The 19,874-nt window shown below is 40.1% G+C and overlaps 2 protein-coding genes and 1 non-coding gene across 3 annotated transcripts in view; 1 reads left to right on the forward strand and 2 right to left on the reverse strand.

Moving 5' to 3' along the window:
• Positions 1 to 4,803: 4,803 nt before the first annotated feature.
• LOC134651084 (uncharacterized) lies at positions 4,804 to 11,158 on the forward strand. Its single transcript, XM_063506070.1, has 6 exons — positions 4,804 to 5,059; positions 6,329 to 6,425; positions 7,858 to 8,169; positions 8,532 to 8,721; positions 9,234 to 9,378; positions 10,554 to 11,158. The coding sequence occupies exons 1-6, from the start codon at positions 4,911 to 4,913 to the stop codon at positions 10,654 to 10,656; spliced, it is 996 nt and encodes a 331-aa protein (XP_063362140.1). The 5' UTR covers positions 4,804 to 4,910; the 3' UTR covers positions 10,657 to 11,158.
• Positions 11,159 to 13,560: 2,402 nt separating this feature from the next.
• Positions 13,561 to 19,874, reverse strand: part of LOC134651157 (protein asunder) — a 32,848-nt gene continuing 26,534 nt past the window's right edge. The window contains exons 11-13 of the mRNA XM_063506193.1: positions 17,788 to 17,930; positions 14,552 to 14,697; positions 13,561 to 13,802 (exon numbers count right to left, since the gene is read on the reverse strand). Coding sequence (XP_063362263.1) covers positions 13,561 to 13,802; positions 14,552 to 14,697; positions 17,788 to 17,930 — 531 coding nt within the window. The remainder of the gene's footprint in view (positions 13,803 to 14,551; positions 14,698 to 17,787; positions 17,931 to 19,874) is intronic.
• Positions 15,929 to 16,121, reverse strand: LOC134651270 (U2 spliceosomal RNA). Its single transcript, XR_010097090.1, has one exon. It is a non-coding gene; the product is annotated as a U2 spliceosomal RNA (small nuclear RNA).

Here is a 19,874-nt window from a genome sequence, read left to right on the forward strand (position 1 = left end):
CAATATTATTAGGGAAGAATAGTGTAATAGTAACGCTGGCGTTTTGCAAATGAATGTATAAGTAGTTGGGAGTTAAGCTTCGTCTGGATTTAATACTTAGTATTTAGCATATTAGGTGTAGGTACTAGTGATATATATACTAATATACTAGATATCACTATAGACCTAGATAAAGGAATGGATGGTTTGCTTATTAAAACAGAATGTATTATAATTCGTGAATTTTCATTCAAAATTATTTGAAAAAAGAGAAATTCCCTCCAAATAACTTAGTACCGTAGTATCCGATAGAGGCCGCTTCGCAAGCATATTCTTACCAACGATCGGCAACAGATAGCGCTAACGGTCTGATGTAAAATTAACTCGCTTTATCCGTATCGCCCGGCCGCGCAGCCCGTCCGTTGCCGCCTACTCGATTCACCAACATTGTGTTGATTATTCTGAACTCGTCCCACGCCACGTATACCTTGACCTCACGATTCGTAACAATGCTTTGGCTAGAAATCACATTAATACTGGTACGCCCGAGGCGACAGTCGTTAAGCGTCAAGACTAACTGCTCAGTCGGCACATTGTGATTAGGTATCGCAACTCGCCGGCCTTGGCGCAAAAGAAACGATTTTAATTCCCACTGCGATAGTGCTGCGATATATATTATGTTCGTTGCGTTGCTTGACATACTAATAAGGGGCTTTTGGAAACATTTGGTCGTTAAACATACGTCACTCTTTGTAAGGTTCCATATATTTAGGGATATATGTATGTATACGTTGTAGTCACTCTTGCATAAAAATGAAGTTTTTATTGAACTTTAAAACTTGTAAAACAGTTGAGCAAGCTGTTGAGCAGTAGTTTTTTTTACAATGCGAATATTTCTTAATTTTAATAAAATACATTAAGTAGATACAGTCCACTACTATAAATACTTAGTATTGTATAGCTATTGTAACTATCAGCGTAGCTGTATCTTTTTTTTTTAATTTACCTCCGCATTATAACTTTATCTAAAACTATTTTAGCAGGCTCTTATGCGACTAAAGCCCCTATCGGTACATCATGTAGGTAGATACAATCTATCTCTACGCTACGTACTATTATTTATTCTGTGACGCTACGTATACATACCGTACTCTTATTGTGATTTTAACATGGTGTTATAATTATAATTTATGTTCTTGTCTACAGGAAATTTTTACAAAAATATCCCTGAAAACGCTTATTTTTTTTTAAATTTGCATAAATTTGCTTATAATCGATTCCAACAGACGGTCGGCTCGGCTGTTCGCCCGCATTTTCGGTCCCGCTCGCATAAAAAAATTAAACATCACTAAAACCGTCGAACCCTCGGCGCACGGCGCGTTTGTTCCCTTCGTAGCTACTATACTTTTTTGTGTCGTCCCTCGTCTTTTAGGGGCTGGGTATTGCCAGTCCGCACCCTTTTGAAGCCATAATAATTTTGTTGGAACACTTGGAACTCGGGTTGTAAAGCGACACAAATAGTTCGTTTGTGGCACGTTATCTTTGAATTTGAATACAGAACAAAGTCTTTGATAATAGGATGGGATTACAGAACCGGCACTTGTTCTTTTGTTTCATGTTTTATTATTTAGCAAGTTGTATAAGAAAACCTTAAACGGGATTTGGATGATACTCGTTTATAGATATTTTTATCGTTTGGGTAGATAATATATTTTTCACCTCAGCAGCTCGAACAAGGGTACTTTGCTACTTAAAAACAGTGAGCAAAATCGCATTTTGCTCACTGAGTGAGACAAAATGAGCAAAATGCTGTTTTGCTCACTCAGTGAGCAAAATGCGATTTTGCTCACTGTTTTTAAGTAGCAAAGTACCCTTGTTCGAGCTACTGAGGTGAAAACTTAATTGTTGGTATATCTTAAGAAAACATGAGTGAATAGAGGTAAGTGATGAAGAAGGAATACATTTTTCGGGTTCTCTAATATGTTCTCACCGCTGAGGTGAAAGTTTTGTGAACTACACGAGATCAAAGTTATTTACATCTCGTGCGCTTTTGAGTCCCTTACTACGATCAAGATTCTAAGTATAGAATCTTTCGCTTGCACGGGACTCAAAATAAGCACTCGAAGAAATATCAAACTTTGATCTCTTGTTGTACAAATAACTATAATATTGTAGGGTAGGAATAAATATACATATTTTTCATTTGTAATGTAAACGGAAATCTAGACAGTCCTGAAACCAAAATATAAAACTGTCTATGTAACTAGTAATTCCGGCACTGACAAGTTTCTGCGTTTTATCTCAGCACAGAAACTACTTCAGCAATTAGGTAAGCCATATACGCAAGCCGGTCGAGCCGGTGCAAAATGGAACAGAAGAGAAGGAGAACTTGATGGTTTCATTAATAACGTGCCCTTGTCGAAGGACGAGGGGCCACGGAGCCCCGCTGCGATCCACATCATAAGATGCATAAAATAAATACTCGACCGAGTATAAACTCGGTCGAGTATTTATTTTATTCTTTTTTCACGAACACAGGAGCGTGATGGATATCATGGATAGAGAAATCTTCGCCTAAGTATTTCTTTTCAATTACTTCAATGAGTCGGCTAAGAAAAAATATTAAACAACACAGCCTAGCTGATATACAGTTAGTTTGGGCCCTAAACTCATAATTATAGCATTTTGCGACATCCTAAATGCTGGATAAGACTCGAGTAAAATTGGAGCAGAATAGGTAAATGCGCGTTAATGGTCGTTATCGCAACTTAATGAATATTGAGATTTTTAAATTGTTGAAATTTATTTAGCCAATGTACATACTTAATCATTTCAAGATTTGAAATGTGTATCATAGTTACGTAGAGTAATTTATGAGCAAAGAGCTTAAACTCTTTAATATCTAAATATTTAAGATACTTATAGATATAAAGCGGCGGTGTCCGAGCGGATATGACGTCCGACTTTCAATCTGGAAGTCGCGGGTTCAAATCCTGGCTCGTACCAATGAGTTTTTCGGAACTTATGTACGAAATATCATTTGATATTTACCACTAGCTTTTCGGTGAAGGAAAACATCGTGAGGAAACCTGCATACATCTGCGAAGAAATTCAAAGGTGGGGACTATAGCCCAAGCCCTCTCGCGCATGAGAGGAGGCCTGTGCCCAGCAGTGGGACGTATATAGCTAGGCTCACATTATTATTATATTATAGATATAATAATTCACAATTTAATTATCGCTGAGATGGTATGTGTAGGTATTATGTACAGTGAGCGAAATTTTATTGTATGGAGACTTTATTGGGATTAGAACGATTAGAAGTAATAAAGGTTGGTGTGCCAAGGTTCTAATTCTTAACTATATCGTGGTATTCGTGGTGAACATTTGAATCGGTGTCACTGTTACCGTGTCTGTCGTGTTGGTCGACAGGATGGGCAGGATTAGGTCAACAGTCAACCTACAAATATAATAATAATATCATTCTCTTAAAATGTATATAGGTATCTGATTTGTCTGTCTCCGGTGGACCTGCCCCAAAGTTATAGTGATATTTAAGTATGAGCTCAGATTTAAAATAATAGGTAAGTACCTCTGTGTAATCTAAATAAATGTCGGCATCACGACACTTTACTCGTAGAATTTCTCAGGTAGGTAGATAAGGTAAACGTACTAGTGCTCGACACGCTAATGCCCAATAGATGACACCCTGCTGTCACCTCTATTGACAATGACTTAAGTTTCAAGATGACATGTACTTGATGGGACTTATTAAAAATATCGTTAGCCATCTTCAAGAACAAAATCTACCCAGGACTGGCCTGATCACACGACACGTTTTAAGAATTACGTAAACTCATTTTTAAATATGAGGTAGGTATTATCAGAATTTTAGTGGACGCGGTACTTAATTCTTTTTACAGCCGTAACTGGGTAAGTACCTACAATAATTTGAATGAAACGGTGGGTAGTTACCGACTTATTGTAATAGTAACGGAAAACTTGAAGTTCAATTAGAAAACTAAAGTATTTTTAGCTAATGGGTAAGCACTAATAGATAATTAAAGCATAATTAATGATATGTTACATGTCCGACAATTTAACAAAGCGTTAATCCGAACCGCTCTGTTATCCAAATCTCAATCAATCGTAATCCACCTGAATTCTAAGAGGGAGTAAGTATTTAAAGCACATGGCGATCTATAAACAAAACAACAAAGCCGATTGGTGTGGTGACGTTCCACCCCGGTGATATGTACGTCCTACTACCTAAATGCCTTATGTACACGCTAGTTACTACTTCATGACTACTCGGAGCTCAGTGTGTACTGCAATGCAACGGAAAATATGCGTGTTTACCAAAGTCGTTTCGGTGGAACGGTGTCGTGTGTTGCGTCACGTTTAAGGAAATTGTGATAAAGCCCCGAGGTCGACGTGACTAAATTGTGAACACAGTGTTCATTTCTACTCGTGATTTTGATTTGAGTGCTTGATAATTATCAAGTGTTGTGATTTGAAGGCAAAATGAGGTTTATTTTTTCCTATCCCGATGTTCCCTGGGGCCAGGCAAATGTCCGCTGCCACGACTTGAAGTGTAGCCGATATGACCTTGTAATGTCGAGTAAGTGTATTTTAGTACTTTGATTTAGCGCTCTGGAACGTCCTACTTTATAAAGAGGACTTAATTAGGTCCTCGTTGATAACTTCTATTCATTCTGTAGAGGTTTTAATGTATTTTTTAACAAATAGCTAAGAAAAAAGACAATTTTAAATAATAATATTGAACGTCATAACGAGGTTCACTCGACAAGATGGCGTCGAGTGGGGAGAGGGCGCCCAGTTTGCCAGGTGCTGCCGCCGCGTTGAGTTCGGCGCTATAGCTAACTAAATAACGCAGTGTTGTATTGTACTGTACATTTAGAACGTTCACAATGGCTGCCGCGAAAGACACGTCTACTTTCTTTCTGGAGGCAGATGCAAAACAATTTGACACTATTTTGAAGTTATACCCACAAGCGATTAAACTAAAAGCTGAACAGAAAACAAAGAAACCAGAGGAGCTCATAAAATTAGACAACTGGTAAGTGTGTTCGTCTTTGAGAGGAGAAAATGCGGCCGTGGCGTGTCAATGAACTTGTATTGTGTGTGTATCCGTGCAAACTGATTTGATAGCTACCTCCCTCGCGGACTGCATCTCTAGTTCGCGGACCGCTCATTAAAATCACTGCGTCACGTGGGATCGATGTCAAATTGACACTATCGTTTTTCCTGAAGCAGTATGAGGGAAAATATCTCTGTGCTCGGGCGTTATAAAATGGTGGCTGCCTTTATATCATGACGTGCAAATTAACTCTATGTTAAAGCATTTTACTGTAAATTCTGTTAAGTCCTCTGCTAATTAGGACTTAAGATAAAGCGTATAATCATATTATTATATTAAAAAATATGCTTACTTTATGTTATATTCTCTATTGAGAATGCTTTGTTTGGTACGCTAACATCCGCTCAAAATGGTGACTGTCTTTTATTTTGTATCCACTTGGATGTTATTCATGTTATTTCAGAGTATTTAGTTATTCCTTTTTTAAGAAGGATATCTAAATGCAGCTTAAGGTCCCTTTATGTCACAACTTTTAATTTTAAGACCACAATGAGTCATCATTTTATTAACGACTAACTTTGCACGTTTCATAATGAAACTGTTTTGAGGAAACTTCTTCCTGATACTTACCTGTTTATTTTCATTGAGTTTCCTTTGTTTTTATTATTTTCTTTCTCTTGTGGTATAAGAGCAGTAATTTTCAAGGTCACATTTATTCAATTATTTAACACATGTTTGACTTGTTATAAATAACTAAAATATGGAAACCTAAAAACAAGAATGGCTGACGTAAAATACCTAGGTACCTATAAGATATTGGCATTATATTTATTTGAGAATTGTAAATCTATAAACACACCATTTCCCAATGCAATAAATCAATTAAGTTAGGACTAAAAAAAAGAGGTAAAATTTATTAAATTAAGGTACTAAGTACATACTTTATCACCACTGTTAGCAACTTGATTAGTTGGAACTTAACAACTAACTTTAACAATTAACTTACTTAATTAACTTTAGCAATTTATTTACACCAGAATTTTGTATTTATAAATATAGTTGCTTCCATTTCAATACATAATAAAATAAATCAGACATACCCATTAATACAGAATTATAAAAAAAAATATATTGTATTGGCTTCCCCGATTTGTGAGTTACAAGGTTTACAACAATATAGTTTGCCTTTAATTAAAGAAGTTTTTGCATTTAATTTCTTCTAATAAGCGTTTTTTTTTTTAATTCCAGGTACCAGAATGAATTACCAAAGAAGATTAAGTCGAGGGGCAAGGACGCGCATATGATACACGAAGAGCTGGTGCAGCTCATGAAATGGAAACAAGCGGTGAGTGTTTGTAAACTGATACATCATAACCAATGATCGGAATAGGTAGTGCCATTTGGGGTAAATGACCTCAAACATTGTACTTAACATGGACAAGACTCGGGATTCCAAGACTCTAATTTTTAGGGTTCCGTACCTCAAAAGGAAAAAACGGAACCCTAATAGGATCACTCGTGCGTCTGTCTGTCCGTCCGTCTGTCACAGCCCATTTTCTCCGAAACTACTGGACCAATTAAGTTGGAATTTGGCACACATATGTAAGTTTGTGACCCAAAGATGGACGTGTAACGTAAATAAGTGAATTTTAAATATGGAGGCCATTTTTGGGGGGTAAATGAGAAAATTAAAAAATAAAGTTTTTCAAACTATATCGTGTTACATATCAAATGAAAGAGCTCATTGTAAGGATTTCAGTTATAATTTTAGGATTAATAATTTAGCAGTTATTCAAGAAAATAGGCAATAAATGACCATTCCACCCCCCCCCTTATCTCCGAAACTACTGGGTCTAACTAAACTTTTGAAAAAAATACACAAAATAGTTCTTTACCTATAGATGACAGGAAAACCTATTAGAAATGTGCAGTCAAGCGTGAGTCGGACTTAATGTACGGAACCCTTGGAACGCGAGTCCGACTCGCACTTGGCCGGTTTTTTTCACAAAAAAATTTTTTGGCATGTCTTTAATTGAAGTAGGTAATATGAAATCCCGGGGTGAAAAGGTATATCCATACTAAGCTTACGCACCGAAGTCCCGTGAAATGGCACTACCAATTCCGATCACTGATCATAACAGTGGCGTAGCGTGAACTAATCTAGCCATGGGCGAAACCGCATCTGTGAGGCCCTTTTCTTTCACTGTGCCCGAAGGGGTCTCGCACGAGGCCCCTCTTGGGCCACGAGGCCGTGGGCGACGGCCCACTTCGCCACTGCATCATAACATGTAGCTGAAATAAAACAGCTGGTGGCCAGCACATTTTCTTCACCACAGTCAATTGTTTAATATCAGAAATATTATATTTATCTAAGGTCAATGTGGCTAATTCCGTCATAGGGCCTATTCCGTCCATTTGCGTTTTTCTCGAACAACAAACAAAATTGATAAATTCATAGACAAAGCAGCGATTGATTTTAGTTTCAGCAATTCGAAGCAAATGGGTTTAATTTCCTACAATGAAATATACTTACATGTAGTATGTATATTAAATTTCAAAATTATATTGAATTTGGGACATGTGAATTTTATCACGACAACTAGGAAATTTGCTAAAGAAAAAAAAACAAGGTATGGATAAGGAAACCCTATCACTTGTCATAATCATAAACTCATCACAAAAAAGTAAAAAACCTTTAGCAACTTAAAACACAAGACTTTTAATTAAAAAAAAAGTTTCAAGTAGATCAATAAACATTAAACATTTTACCATTGCAGAGAGGGAGGTTTTATCCACAACTATCATATCTGATAAAAGTGAACACACCACGAGCTGTGATGGCCGAGACAAAGAAAGCATTCCGTAAACTGCCCAACATCGAATCAGCTATGACGGCACTCAGCAACTTAAAAGGTGTAGGCACAGCCACAGCATCGGCACTACTAGCGGCGGCGAGCCCGGAAATAGCACCCTTCATGGCCGACGAATGCCTACAAGCTATCCCTGAGATGGAGGGGAGCGACTTCACTGCCAAGGAATACCTCAATTTTGTTTCACATATACAGACCGTCTGTGATAGGTTAAATAAGGTATGTAGTTAAATATCACATTTTACTAACAATAACAAAGCAGCTCTAATGTAACCCATTTGGAAATAAGCAAATGCTAATTGGAATACACTCTACATACTTTCTGCCGCATTATTGCAACATTGTCGATCTTTAGTAGCAAGTAGCATCTATGTGCCAGTATAAAGCTTTAAACACATAGGCAACAGTAGAAGCAGCAGAATCGTTTGTAATAATAAAACTCGAATCACTGGAAATCAATCATCTCCGCGCCACTAGGTTAGCGCCTGTGAGGCCATAGTTTTTTTTTACGTAGTAGGTAAGTATACCTATAAAATAAAACCATTAAGTTGTCATGTTCTCAAAACAAACTTATCTGACAGGAGACAAATGGCTGTGGCACAAAATGGTCCCCACACATGGTTGAGCTGGCGATATGGACACACAACATCGTGTCAGATCTACGGCCAGAACTTATTGGAAAGTCCCCCAGCTCGACGCCAGCACCCACAAACGGAGGCTCACCGCTGCCAAGCGACGAAAGTAATCTTGAACCACCCACCAATGGCAACGGTGAGTAGCAAACTAAAGTCTGTTTGAGTTGAGTTTAACAAGTGTATACACTAGGGCAGCGGCCGGCAACCTACGGCCCGTGAACCTGTCACTTGCGGGCCCGCGAGCTCCCTTGGTTAATTTGTATGTAATATTGACAAACGACAATGCCTGATAAAGTCATAAATATAAACAAAGTACGGCCCGTGTCAACTTCGTTAACTACTGGCCCTTGGCTGCTAAAAGGTTGCCGACCGCTGCACTATACACTTGATTCTTAAGTATCCAGGGCATTTGTATGTGATTAGTTATGTTACCAACTGTGCAGTCTGTAGATTGTTGCAAAATTCTCAAAGAGATCAAAAATTTTGCTTATAACTTCAGCTTCTACGTTAATATGAAAATTGAGAGCAGAATTCTGTGTTACTTTTAAATGACACATTATTTATTATTAAACTGCTACACAGTTTGGTTATCCCAACATTTAGCCCATACATAACATACAGGTGTAACGGCTGATGTATTGGTTGCAGGCAAGCTAGCAGCCGACTCTGTGCTCGAGGACACGCCGACGTCGTGCACGGAGGACTCGCTGGACGCCAAGCCCGCCACGCCCGCCACGCCTGCCTCGCCCAGCGACAACTCCGACTCGGCCTTCAGCACGCCGCGCGCCAAACGGTAACTAAACATGTTCCATAGCCAGCCAGACTTGGTCACACTGTGACACTGCCAACATGCCGCAATGGGGCCCCAGGTACGGGCCACCTTTACCCACATTCAGTTAATTTACCACCCTATATACAATTAAAAATGTTTAAATGCATACTTGATCAAATTATCATTGTAACACTTTAAACTCTCGCGTTTTGTACACATATTTAATTACACAAACGGGTCTACCGCGATATAATTTCATTGTTTTTACCTTAAATTCCGACGTAATTAAATTGGCATTGTGTTATTTATTTTTTTAAGTCATAGTTTTTGGTCAACCATTACACTGAATCGTATGCCACTACAGGCCCGCTCATCCATAAAGCGAAGTTTGAACAAACGTGTTTGAATAATGACATCCGCCTACAAAGCCAGCCGCCCACGCCGCGCAAATATAAATGATGGTGTTGGCCAACAAATCGTGATCGGCTCGTCTAAGCACCCGCTCTTTCTTTTGATCGGTTGGCATGAGGTTCGCTCGTAAAAGACAAAATAATGTAGGCGATTTCTAATGTAATAACAATGTTTATGTGTACTGATGAGTTTTATGTGACATTAAATGTATTTAATTAGATACAAAAAAATGTTCTGCATCGAGAAAAAGCCACATCACGTTGGCTGCGCTAATTATTTTAAACACCACATTATTTATTTGTAGGTAGGTACTTATTGTTGTTACGCAACAAAAATGCAGTATTGCTTTTGAAACAAATTCTGAGAAATCTATACTTTATTAACCTTTTGGACGCCAATGACCGATATATACGCACCGCAGGTCCAACGCCAAAGACGTATTAATCGGTCATAGACCACAGAGCAACATAGACCTAGGTGCATATGCATAAAGTTCAATCTCAGTTTTGACACTTCGGTGACGTGGCGTCTGAGAGACAGCTTTTGTGTTTGACGCGGCGTCGAAAAGGTTAAACAGCCTACCATATTTTTTATGCAAATTTACTAGACAGGAAATGCAATGGCAACTTAGTTTTTCATATTCTGCTATGAAATATCCACCTAGGATTTGATTTGATTTGCCACTACAAACAATAATTTGATTGTCCTGCCAGGCTGTCACTACCCCCTATTTGACCTAATGTATTGTAAGTTTCAATGTTAAACGTGCGGATCGTTGTTGACAGGCAACTAGAGGAGGCGAGTTCAGCGGAAGAGAACTCTCTCGGAGACTCGCTAGACGCGCCGGCGGCGCCCGTGGCCAAGAAGCTGCGAGAAGCCACCCACTGACACGCGCATCCCACCAAACCCCGTGCGCCTATAAATAACTTTGTAGACTAAGCTATTGTACCTAGGTAATTTATTTTGAATTCCGTTTAATTGTAACTTAGCCCTAAGTTTAAGATTACCGGTCGGTTTTGTAAGTTTTATAGGGTATTGATATTTTGGATGCGTATCGACGGACTATGCCGGGCGCACTCAGTGTACTGCGACGCGAGTGTACGGCGGCTCGACTGAGCCTAGTGTTAGGTTTTGTTTTGTAATAATTTTAATGTTTGAACGTTCGCATCCCGCGTGACATTCCAATAATTGTAACAAGTACGTTTAGGCGGCCGCTGCCGCTACCGGACCAGATGCCTTGACGACAACTCACCATTGCCTTATGACACAGTCTGCCCGCAGAGTTTATATGCAACAAGATAATACAAAGGACGTGTTACCCGGGCGCCGGGTGTTACACGGGCCCACAATGTAGTTTTTATTGAACAAATATAAAATATTAATTTCATAATGTCGCATTTTCATTCCAAACAAACTACAATTCCTTTATCTTATGTATTTCTCTTTCACTGACACCTGTTTGAAGTCAAATAATCCACCCCACGGGAATACTACGGACGCTCGAGTTGGGCGTGCAGCGGGGCGGGGCGTGCGGCGTGTATGTTAAACAAATGCAATTGCAAACGTATAGGAGCGGCCTTAGTGCACGCTGCTCAAATTACTCCTGACCCCGACGCCACGCTGCACGCCCCGCCGAACGCTTCGCTTCGAGCGTCCACTCAGGCCTTACACTGAGTCAAATAGAACAAGGCCAACAGATACAATGAACAACTACACTAAGGGCCACCCCACATCTAGCGTCTTTCGAGCGTCGGCGTCGGTCAGCGCTATGGAAAATGACGTCGCTGCGCAGTTGCGTCGACGTTGCGTCGAGCAGGGCCATAGAGTTGTAGACGCCGACGCTCGAAAGACGCTAGATGTGGGGTGGCCCTAAAGCTTTGGTTTCCTCCGAAAGCGGTGCTGTCATATAGCGGCCGTCTACAAATACTACGACGTACGACATCCATATTTAGCCGTATTATTTAGTATGGAGACGGCCGCTATATGACTGACGGTGCCGCTATCCTAGGAAAACAAGTAAATATGATCATACTATAATTTCTAGAAAGCTAGCTACTTGAAAGGAGAGATGAACTAACTACCAAGGTACAAAATAACATCAAAATATTTAGGTATGCATCTTGTCGCGCTTTCAAGGCGATCGGATAGGTTGGGGAGTAAATAAACAGGTTATTAGTACGATAACGTAATATAAATGATTTTCAACCAAAAAAAAGGAATTTAATTCATCAAGATGAAAATTATCATCAAAAAAATTAATGACCTTTCGTTAACTGACTGCGTAACATAAAAGTAGTATTCTTTAGTATTGTTTCGGTTTTACACTTCAAGACGTTATTAGTGCTTTTTATGTAAATTAGGGTGTATAATATTTGGGTGCCCCCCAAACTACCCTATCAAACTTGACAGTGCAACTAGATTACGGACTTTATGATTACCTATGTATTTGAAAATAAAAACATGGGATGCAAAATATAATTCTTTATTACTAAATTACACGCCTACACGGACATAAAACAAGCACACACAATACACTCATTGTGTTCAGTTTCATTATTTTTCCCTTATAATTTACAATAGCATTGTCTGATTACCACACAATCGATGAACATTTTCACAGGTTATTTACACGCATGATTTATACAAAATTCTACGCCAGTCTTAAAAGTTTTAACAAGAATTCATCATCAAATTGTACAAATTATCTACATGTGGCAGTACTGGGAGCCGGTAGTCTCGGGACTTTACACTGGAAACGGACATTTAAGGGCTAGCTGACGTGGGTTAACGAAAAATAGTATGAGCAATCGAGTAGCGCGGACGCGTGCTGCGGGTCTTACCTACAATGACACCCGCGTGCGTGCACCCGCGCTAGCGGACGCCCTTAAAGCGATGAATACTAACAATCGCATTAGTTCGAACCGTACTATTAAAATCGCATGCGGTCTGTAGCAGAGATGGGCATTTTTTATTTTTGTCAAAGGCAATTATAGTACCTTACGCTGAAGAGGATATGGAACACAAACGGATAACGTGAAACGTCGCACCGAATTTTGGAACGGTCAAGCATCCGCACTCAGCCCACCTCCGATTCAATTAAAATAGGGATGTTGACAATTTTTTAGAACTGGTTTCATTTTGTAGATAGCATGTAGATAGACACGTAATAATTACAGAAAAAAAAATATTCATTAATTTTGAATAAAAAAACATGTATAATAAGTTTCGTGTTAAATTTCGCGCCTAAACGCACCAAACTGTCACGTGACCTTGATGACGTAACGGCGTTTTAAACAAACTGCTGTCAGTAATTTTTTTAAATTTATATGGCAACTGACAATTTTTTTTAAAGCCTTAACACACTACCGCATCGGACAGCGACCTTCTTTCTCGCTCTAACTTATAGCTGCGTCCTTAACGCACCACCTTACACACTATCGATTCGTGCGCCGCACCGCACCAAGATCGCGTTTCGGTACGATAATCTGTAGACACTTAGGCAGGTTTTATACGTTTTATAACTTGTCTTTGGTGATTCCACTGTGATTACGTCACGCGCTCCGATTGGCGTTTGCAGTCACGTGATACTGGGCATTATTTTAAATACTTTTGATTATTTTTAATTAATTTATTACGCATATTTACACTTGCAAAATATGATTTTCCGCGTTCTAATATTCCCTGCTATGGTAAAAACATAACATATTATATATTCGCGATTCATGTCAACATCCCTATTGTATGAATGAGAATAGACCGGGGGGAGGGGAGGGGAGGGGAGGGGGGGGACCCCTAATGCTGCGCCTCCACATCCTGCTGCAGGTGCTGGTAGAGCACGGCGACGCGGCCGCCAGCGGCCATGCGGCCCGCGAAGTCTGCGCGGCGCGAGGGCCGCGGCGCGCCCAGCAGCGCGTCCAGCACGGAGCGCGGCGCCCACACGTCGCCCGCCGCGGCGCCACCCGCCGTCGCACCCGCCCCCGTCGGCGACAGCGGCGAGTCCGTCGTCGCTCGAATTACGGATGCGCGGTTGTCACCTGAAAGATACAGATTCATTATTCAAAAAAGCGGCCAAGTGCGAGTCGGACTCGCCCATGAAGGGTTCCGTATTTAGGGGATTTATGACGTATTAAAAAAAACTACTTACTAGATCTCGTTCAAACCAATTTTCGGTGGAAGTTTGCATGGTAATGTACATCATATATTTTTTTTAGTTTTATCATTCTCTTATTTTAGAACTTACAGGGGGGGGGGGGGGACACACATTTTACCACTTTGGAAGTGTCTCTCGCGCAAACTATTCAGTTTAGGAAAAAAATATATTAGAAACCTCAATATCATTTTTGAAGACCTATCCATAGATACCTCACACGTATGGGTTTGATGAAAAAAAAATTTTTTGAGTTTCAGTTCTAAGTATGGGGAACCCCCAGAATTTTTTGTTCGTTTTCTATTTTTGTGTGAGAATCTTAATGCGGTTCACAGAATGCATCTATGTACTTACCAAGTTTCAACAGTATAGTTCTTATAGTTTCGGAAAAAAGTGGCTGTGACATACGGACGGACAGACAGACAGACGGACATGACGAATCTATAAGGGTTCCGTTTTTTGCCATTTGGCTACGGAACCCTAAAAATGCGGCTGCGGTCTGTTAAAATTAACAGAGGGGGTAGGTAGCAATTGTAGGAGGGGCAGCCGCTCGCCAGCTCTTTAACTTCTCGTAACCGGCCCATAAAATCCATACAAAAAATCGCCTGCTCTCTGCTCAAGTAGTATTGTACTGACTGTCCTGGTGGTTGTGCGCGCGGCACTCGAGCAGCGTGCGCAGCAGCGCGCGGTGCGCGGGCGAGGCGGAGTGCGCGCGCACGAGCGCCTCCAGCTCGCTCCACACCTGCCGCCACTGCTCCTCGCGGCGGCTGCTCGACTTGCCCCTGCGGGAAGACAGGGGACCGATTTTTGAATTTCGACCACTCGATTTCGTGTATTTCTTTAATTAATATCTCCACTACTAGGCATTTAAATTCTACTAATAGAATTGAAATCGAGTGGTCAATACCAATAGATTCCAAATTTGGATCGCTCGTATTTCAAAAATTAGCATTTCGCCGTTTTCCACCGATTTTCGAGTGACGAAATCGAGCGATCGAAATTCAAAAATCGGCCCCCAGATCACGAATCAAATATTTATTATCACACTGGGAAAATTCAGATGATATTTACTTCCTCTTTGACTCGAGCGGTAATGTACATTCTAGAAAGGAAGGATGTGGTTGTAAAATTTTACCATCCAAATTTTTCCTCATGGAAAATAAATAAATAAAAATAAATTCACCCAACGAGTCAAAAAAGAAGGTAATTGATTAAAAGGTAACTAATTCTAATGGGTACCTAGTAAATAATATCAGGAAGGAGACTATAGTATAGACTATAGATTGACCTTCTAAATTTACCCACGGAGTAAAAAGGAAGATACATATAACAAAGTATTACCTTCTAAAATTTACTTTGGTAGTCAATAACCTAATAACCGGACGGAAATCTGAAAATATTTTTTTCTACTCCAGCACTTAAATGTGTCAATTAAATGACTGACAGTGATATCTAAAGCAATGTCATTTGAATGCTTTGTCTATAGGCTCATAAGATGACTGCTAGCAGTCATCTTATGAGTATAATACAACTGCTTTATTTTTTTTAAAGATACAAGTTCCGATCATCTTGATTGAAAGAGGTATGTTTTCATTTACAATAATAACTCTTTTTTTTTAAATAATAACTCAATTTTTTTTAAATAATAACTTTTTTTTTATAATAACTCTTTTTTTTAATAACAACTCTTTTTTTTTTTTTGCTGCAGCTGTCATAGAAAAAGTAATGTATGCAACAGCTCATAATTGGTTCTTAAAATTCTCGGGTCTTTTTTTACAAAACTCGACTACGTCTCGTTTTGTAACTTCGACCCTTGAATTTTAAGAACCCTTATTATATCACTGTTGCATAAACTACTATTGAATGGTAATTTGAAATACATATTTATTATATCTAAAACGTTTGCCTCCCATTGCAGGAGAAAAATACGAGATCCCGTTTTAATAAAAGTGATAAAACGCAAACGTTTAATATGTTAAGACTTCGACGGAAAGATATAGAATTATTCAAGTAATTATGTGGGCCAATCCCGGCGGCACTGCAATGCCGGGCCGACCCGTGACGGGAGTGGAGCGAGCACCGAACATCCCGTCGGTTTACAAAAATCAGTTTAATATACTGGTCCCTCAGTGAGGGAACTTTCAGATATTAAGCTGAAAAGAACAGATACTACACTTTGATCTTAGCCAAAAGGCCGAGAAGCGATAACAAGTTAAACTTGTTCGAAGAAGGTCATTGAATCAGGAAAAATCTTAACACCGCGATGTACGATGTCCATTGGCGTAGCGCAGCGACATCTAGCGACAAATTCGGTAACAACAAGTTCCTTCTGAAGTTGTACAGTAGTCGAGTTCATAAATATGTATACATTTTGTCACCTTGTTGCAATGGATTAAGGTGAAGAAATGTATATATATTTATGAAGTCTACTGTACCCCCTAAAATGTATCCGTCTTACCGCCAAATACGATATCTTTCAGCCAAACCTCCGCGCTCGCGGTGATCTACCATTAGAAAAAGACTACGCGATCTTGACGCGTCTTTTAATTGAAAAACGCTTTTTTTTAAATCAGTTACTATTACTTACAAAAGCAATAGAATGTAAATAATCGTATATGATTCATAATTGTTTCATATTTGGTGTGGCTTATTTTTCAAAAGTGTTTTTCAATAAAAAGGAACATCAAGATTGTTTACCTTATTTCTAATGCTAAAAAAAACACTAGCTGTGCCCTGTTTATCAAAAGCTTGTAACTTGTAATACAAGTGGAAGTCCCTTTTTGGCAGCTTTTGTTAGAAAGGGACTTCCACTTGTATTACAAGTTACAAGCTTTTGATAAACAGGGCACAGGTGGGTCATTTTATTTAAAGTTGTCCCCCACACTTTTTTTTTAATTTGTGAATTTCTATGTTATTTCTACTCAGAATCACGAGCTCTTTCTATCCTAATAGGAGAAAAAAGTGTCCCAAGGTTTTTATTTCCATTCCGGTACCATTTTACATAGACTTTGTATGGCGGTCTCGGAATGGAAAGATCGAAAAATGTATGGAAATTTTAGGACACTTTTTTTCTCCTATTAGGATCAAAAGAGCTCGTGATTCTGAGTAGAAATAACATAAAAAATCCCAAGTTTGAAAAAAAAAAGTGTAGGGGACAACTTTAAATAAAATGGCTCAGGTACCTCAAGTTTGACGGTAGTTGTGCAGTGGGGAACTCGTGTCGCGACTCCATTCCCAGCAGCGCCAGCAGCACGCCGCGGCACGTGTACACCTCGTCCTCCGTCAGTGTCTCTTGCACCACCAGACGGGTCAGGGGCTCCATCACCTTGGAAATAATACCAAAATACAAACTGTAGCAGGTACCTCAAGTTTGACGGTAGTTGTGCAGTGGGTAACTCGTGTCGCCACTCCATTCCCAGCAGCGCCAGCAGCACGCCGCGGCACGTGTCCACCTCGTCCTCCGTCAGTGTCTCTTGCACCACCAGACGGGTCAGGGGCTCCATCACCTTGGAAATAATACCAGGTACCTCAAGTTTGACGGTAGTTGTGCATTGGGGAACTCGTGTCGCGACTCCATTCCCAGCAGCGCCAGCAGCACGCCGCGGCACGTGTCCACCTCGTCCTCCGTCAGTGTCTCCTGCACCACCAGCCGGGTCAGGGGTTCCATCACCTTGGAAATAATACCAGGTACCTCAAGTTTGATGGTAGTTGTGCAGTGGGGAACTCGTGTCGCGACTCCATTCCCAGCAGCGCCAGCAGCACGCCGCGGCACGTGTCCACCTCGTCCTCCTTCAGTGTCTCTTGCACCACCAGACGGGTCAGGGGCTCCATCACCTTGGAAATAATACCAAAATACAAACTGTAGCAGGTACCTCAAGTTTGACGGTAGTTGTGCATTGGGGAACTCGTGTCGCGACTCCATTCCCAGCAGAGCCAGCAGCACGCCGCGGCACGTGTCCACCTCGTCCTCCGTCAGTGTCTCTTGTACCACCAGCCGGGTCAGGGGCTCCATCACCTTGGAAATAATACCAAAATACAAGTTGATACACGCTTTTGTCGCTGACTGTACTTTTCTTTCCGCAGGCAACTCTCAATGGGACAAAGCTAACAAATCCAAATACATATATACAGGGTTATTTTTGGACCGTTAGCCATATTGTGCGAGGGGATTAGGTAGGCCATACTGAACAACTTTTTCTATGGGACCAACTCCGAAATCACAAATTTTTTTTGGCCTTTTCATACATTTTGGTCGAGTGGATGTCGACGTTTTCTATGGGAAGGCAAAAAATTTTTTGGGATTTCGGGGTTAGTCCCATAGAAAAAGTTGTTCAGTATGACCTACTTAATCACCTCGCACAATATGGCTAACGATCCAAAAATGACCCTGTATAGTTTGTCAAATGACTCATTTCAAACATAGAGAGAATCATACTATATTTGTCTTACACTAGTGCTAGCACCCAAAAGAAAAGGATGAGTATAGTTTTCCTGGTTCTGACAAATTGGTTTGACCAACTGTATTAACTGCCTGTTAAAATAAAAGTACAGTCAGCGATCAACCAAGTATTTCGCACCTACGATGGGTACGCAGACACATGTCATTAAGCAATTATTCGCTAGGTGCACGACTGGTGCTGCCCTCATTTTGGCAGAATTTCTACGTTAAATCTTATGGAGTAAAATTAGTTCAAGCGGCTGCCGCTAGTACTAATGTCAGACATTCCATAAGATTACCTGTGTTTGTGACGATCAGCGCCACTTCCCCCTCCACCGACTGCGCACCTTGCCAATAGGGTTGTGATTGCGACAGTGCCAATGAGCATAGTCTGGCCGATATTTTGAATCTTCTATTAGTTGGTCAAACCAATTTGTCAGTAAATAGGAACAAAAAAACTATACTCATCCTTTTCTTTTGGGTGCTAGTACTAGTTAAGACAAATATATGATATAGTATGATTATCTCTGTCTATCGACCATATTCGAACTTTAAGATACGTCAAATACTAGAGATTGAAACGATATCGACGTCAAAAAAGGGTCAAAAGTGACGTTTCTTCAAACAAACGCGTCACTTTTGACACTGACATATCCAAACCGTATCGTTTCAATCTCTAGTATTTGACGTATCTTAAAGTTCGAATGTGGCCGTAGTCTGAAATGGGACAGTCCTTTGATACGCAATAGTTTCATACAATAACGGCCCCGGTATAAAAGAACCGGTCCTCTAAAAATAATGTGACATAAGCGTCACAACTGGCAACACCGCGTCGTAGAGAAACCGATCTCTACGACATTCCGTCATAATAATAAATTAATAGAAAGACGTCAATTCGTAAAGTTAAACTACGATGGCCAGACGCTAGCCAGTTGGGCCTTGTAACAACGCCATCTAGTGGCGTTTTTGTTAGACGTAAAAAGTATGTATCATGCCGCGTGCAAAAAAGTGACTAACTTTTTTTTCCAGGGTGGATCAACTAAAGTTGGTCAAACCAATTGCATTGGCATTTAGACATGTCAAAAAGTTGATTCACCTATGTACATTACAAGCATAAGGGAGTACTTTCGCAGCGTTTTGTACGTCTTTTTACTAAGAAGAGAAGACTTTTTGCAATAAGTAACTCAAAAACGGCTGGCCTACTCTTGTGGACTTCATATTTTGAATCTGCTAGTTTCATACAATAACGGCCCCGGTATTAAAGAACCGGGCCTATAAAAACTATGTGACATAAACGTCACAAATGGAAACGTCGTAGAGAAACCGATCTCTACGTCAACTGTTATATGGAAAGGTAACGGTAACGGTAACAACGGAGACATCAATTCGTATAAATTAAACTTACGATGGAGAGTCGTTAGCCAGTTTGGTATCATACATAACACCGCCATCTAGTGGAGTTTTTGTAGACGTAATAATATATAATTGTTTTTGTGTCGCGTACAAAAAATTACGTGACGT

Source organism: Cydia amplana, chromosome 9 (assembly GCF_948474715.1).
Source record: "Cydia amplana chromosome 9, ilCydAmpl1.1, whole genome shotgun sequence".
Lineage (NCBI taxonomy): Eukaryota > Metazoa > Arthropoda > Insecta > Lepidoptera > Tortricidae > Cydia > Cydia amplana.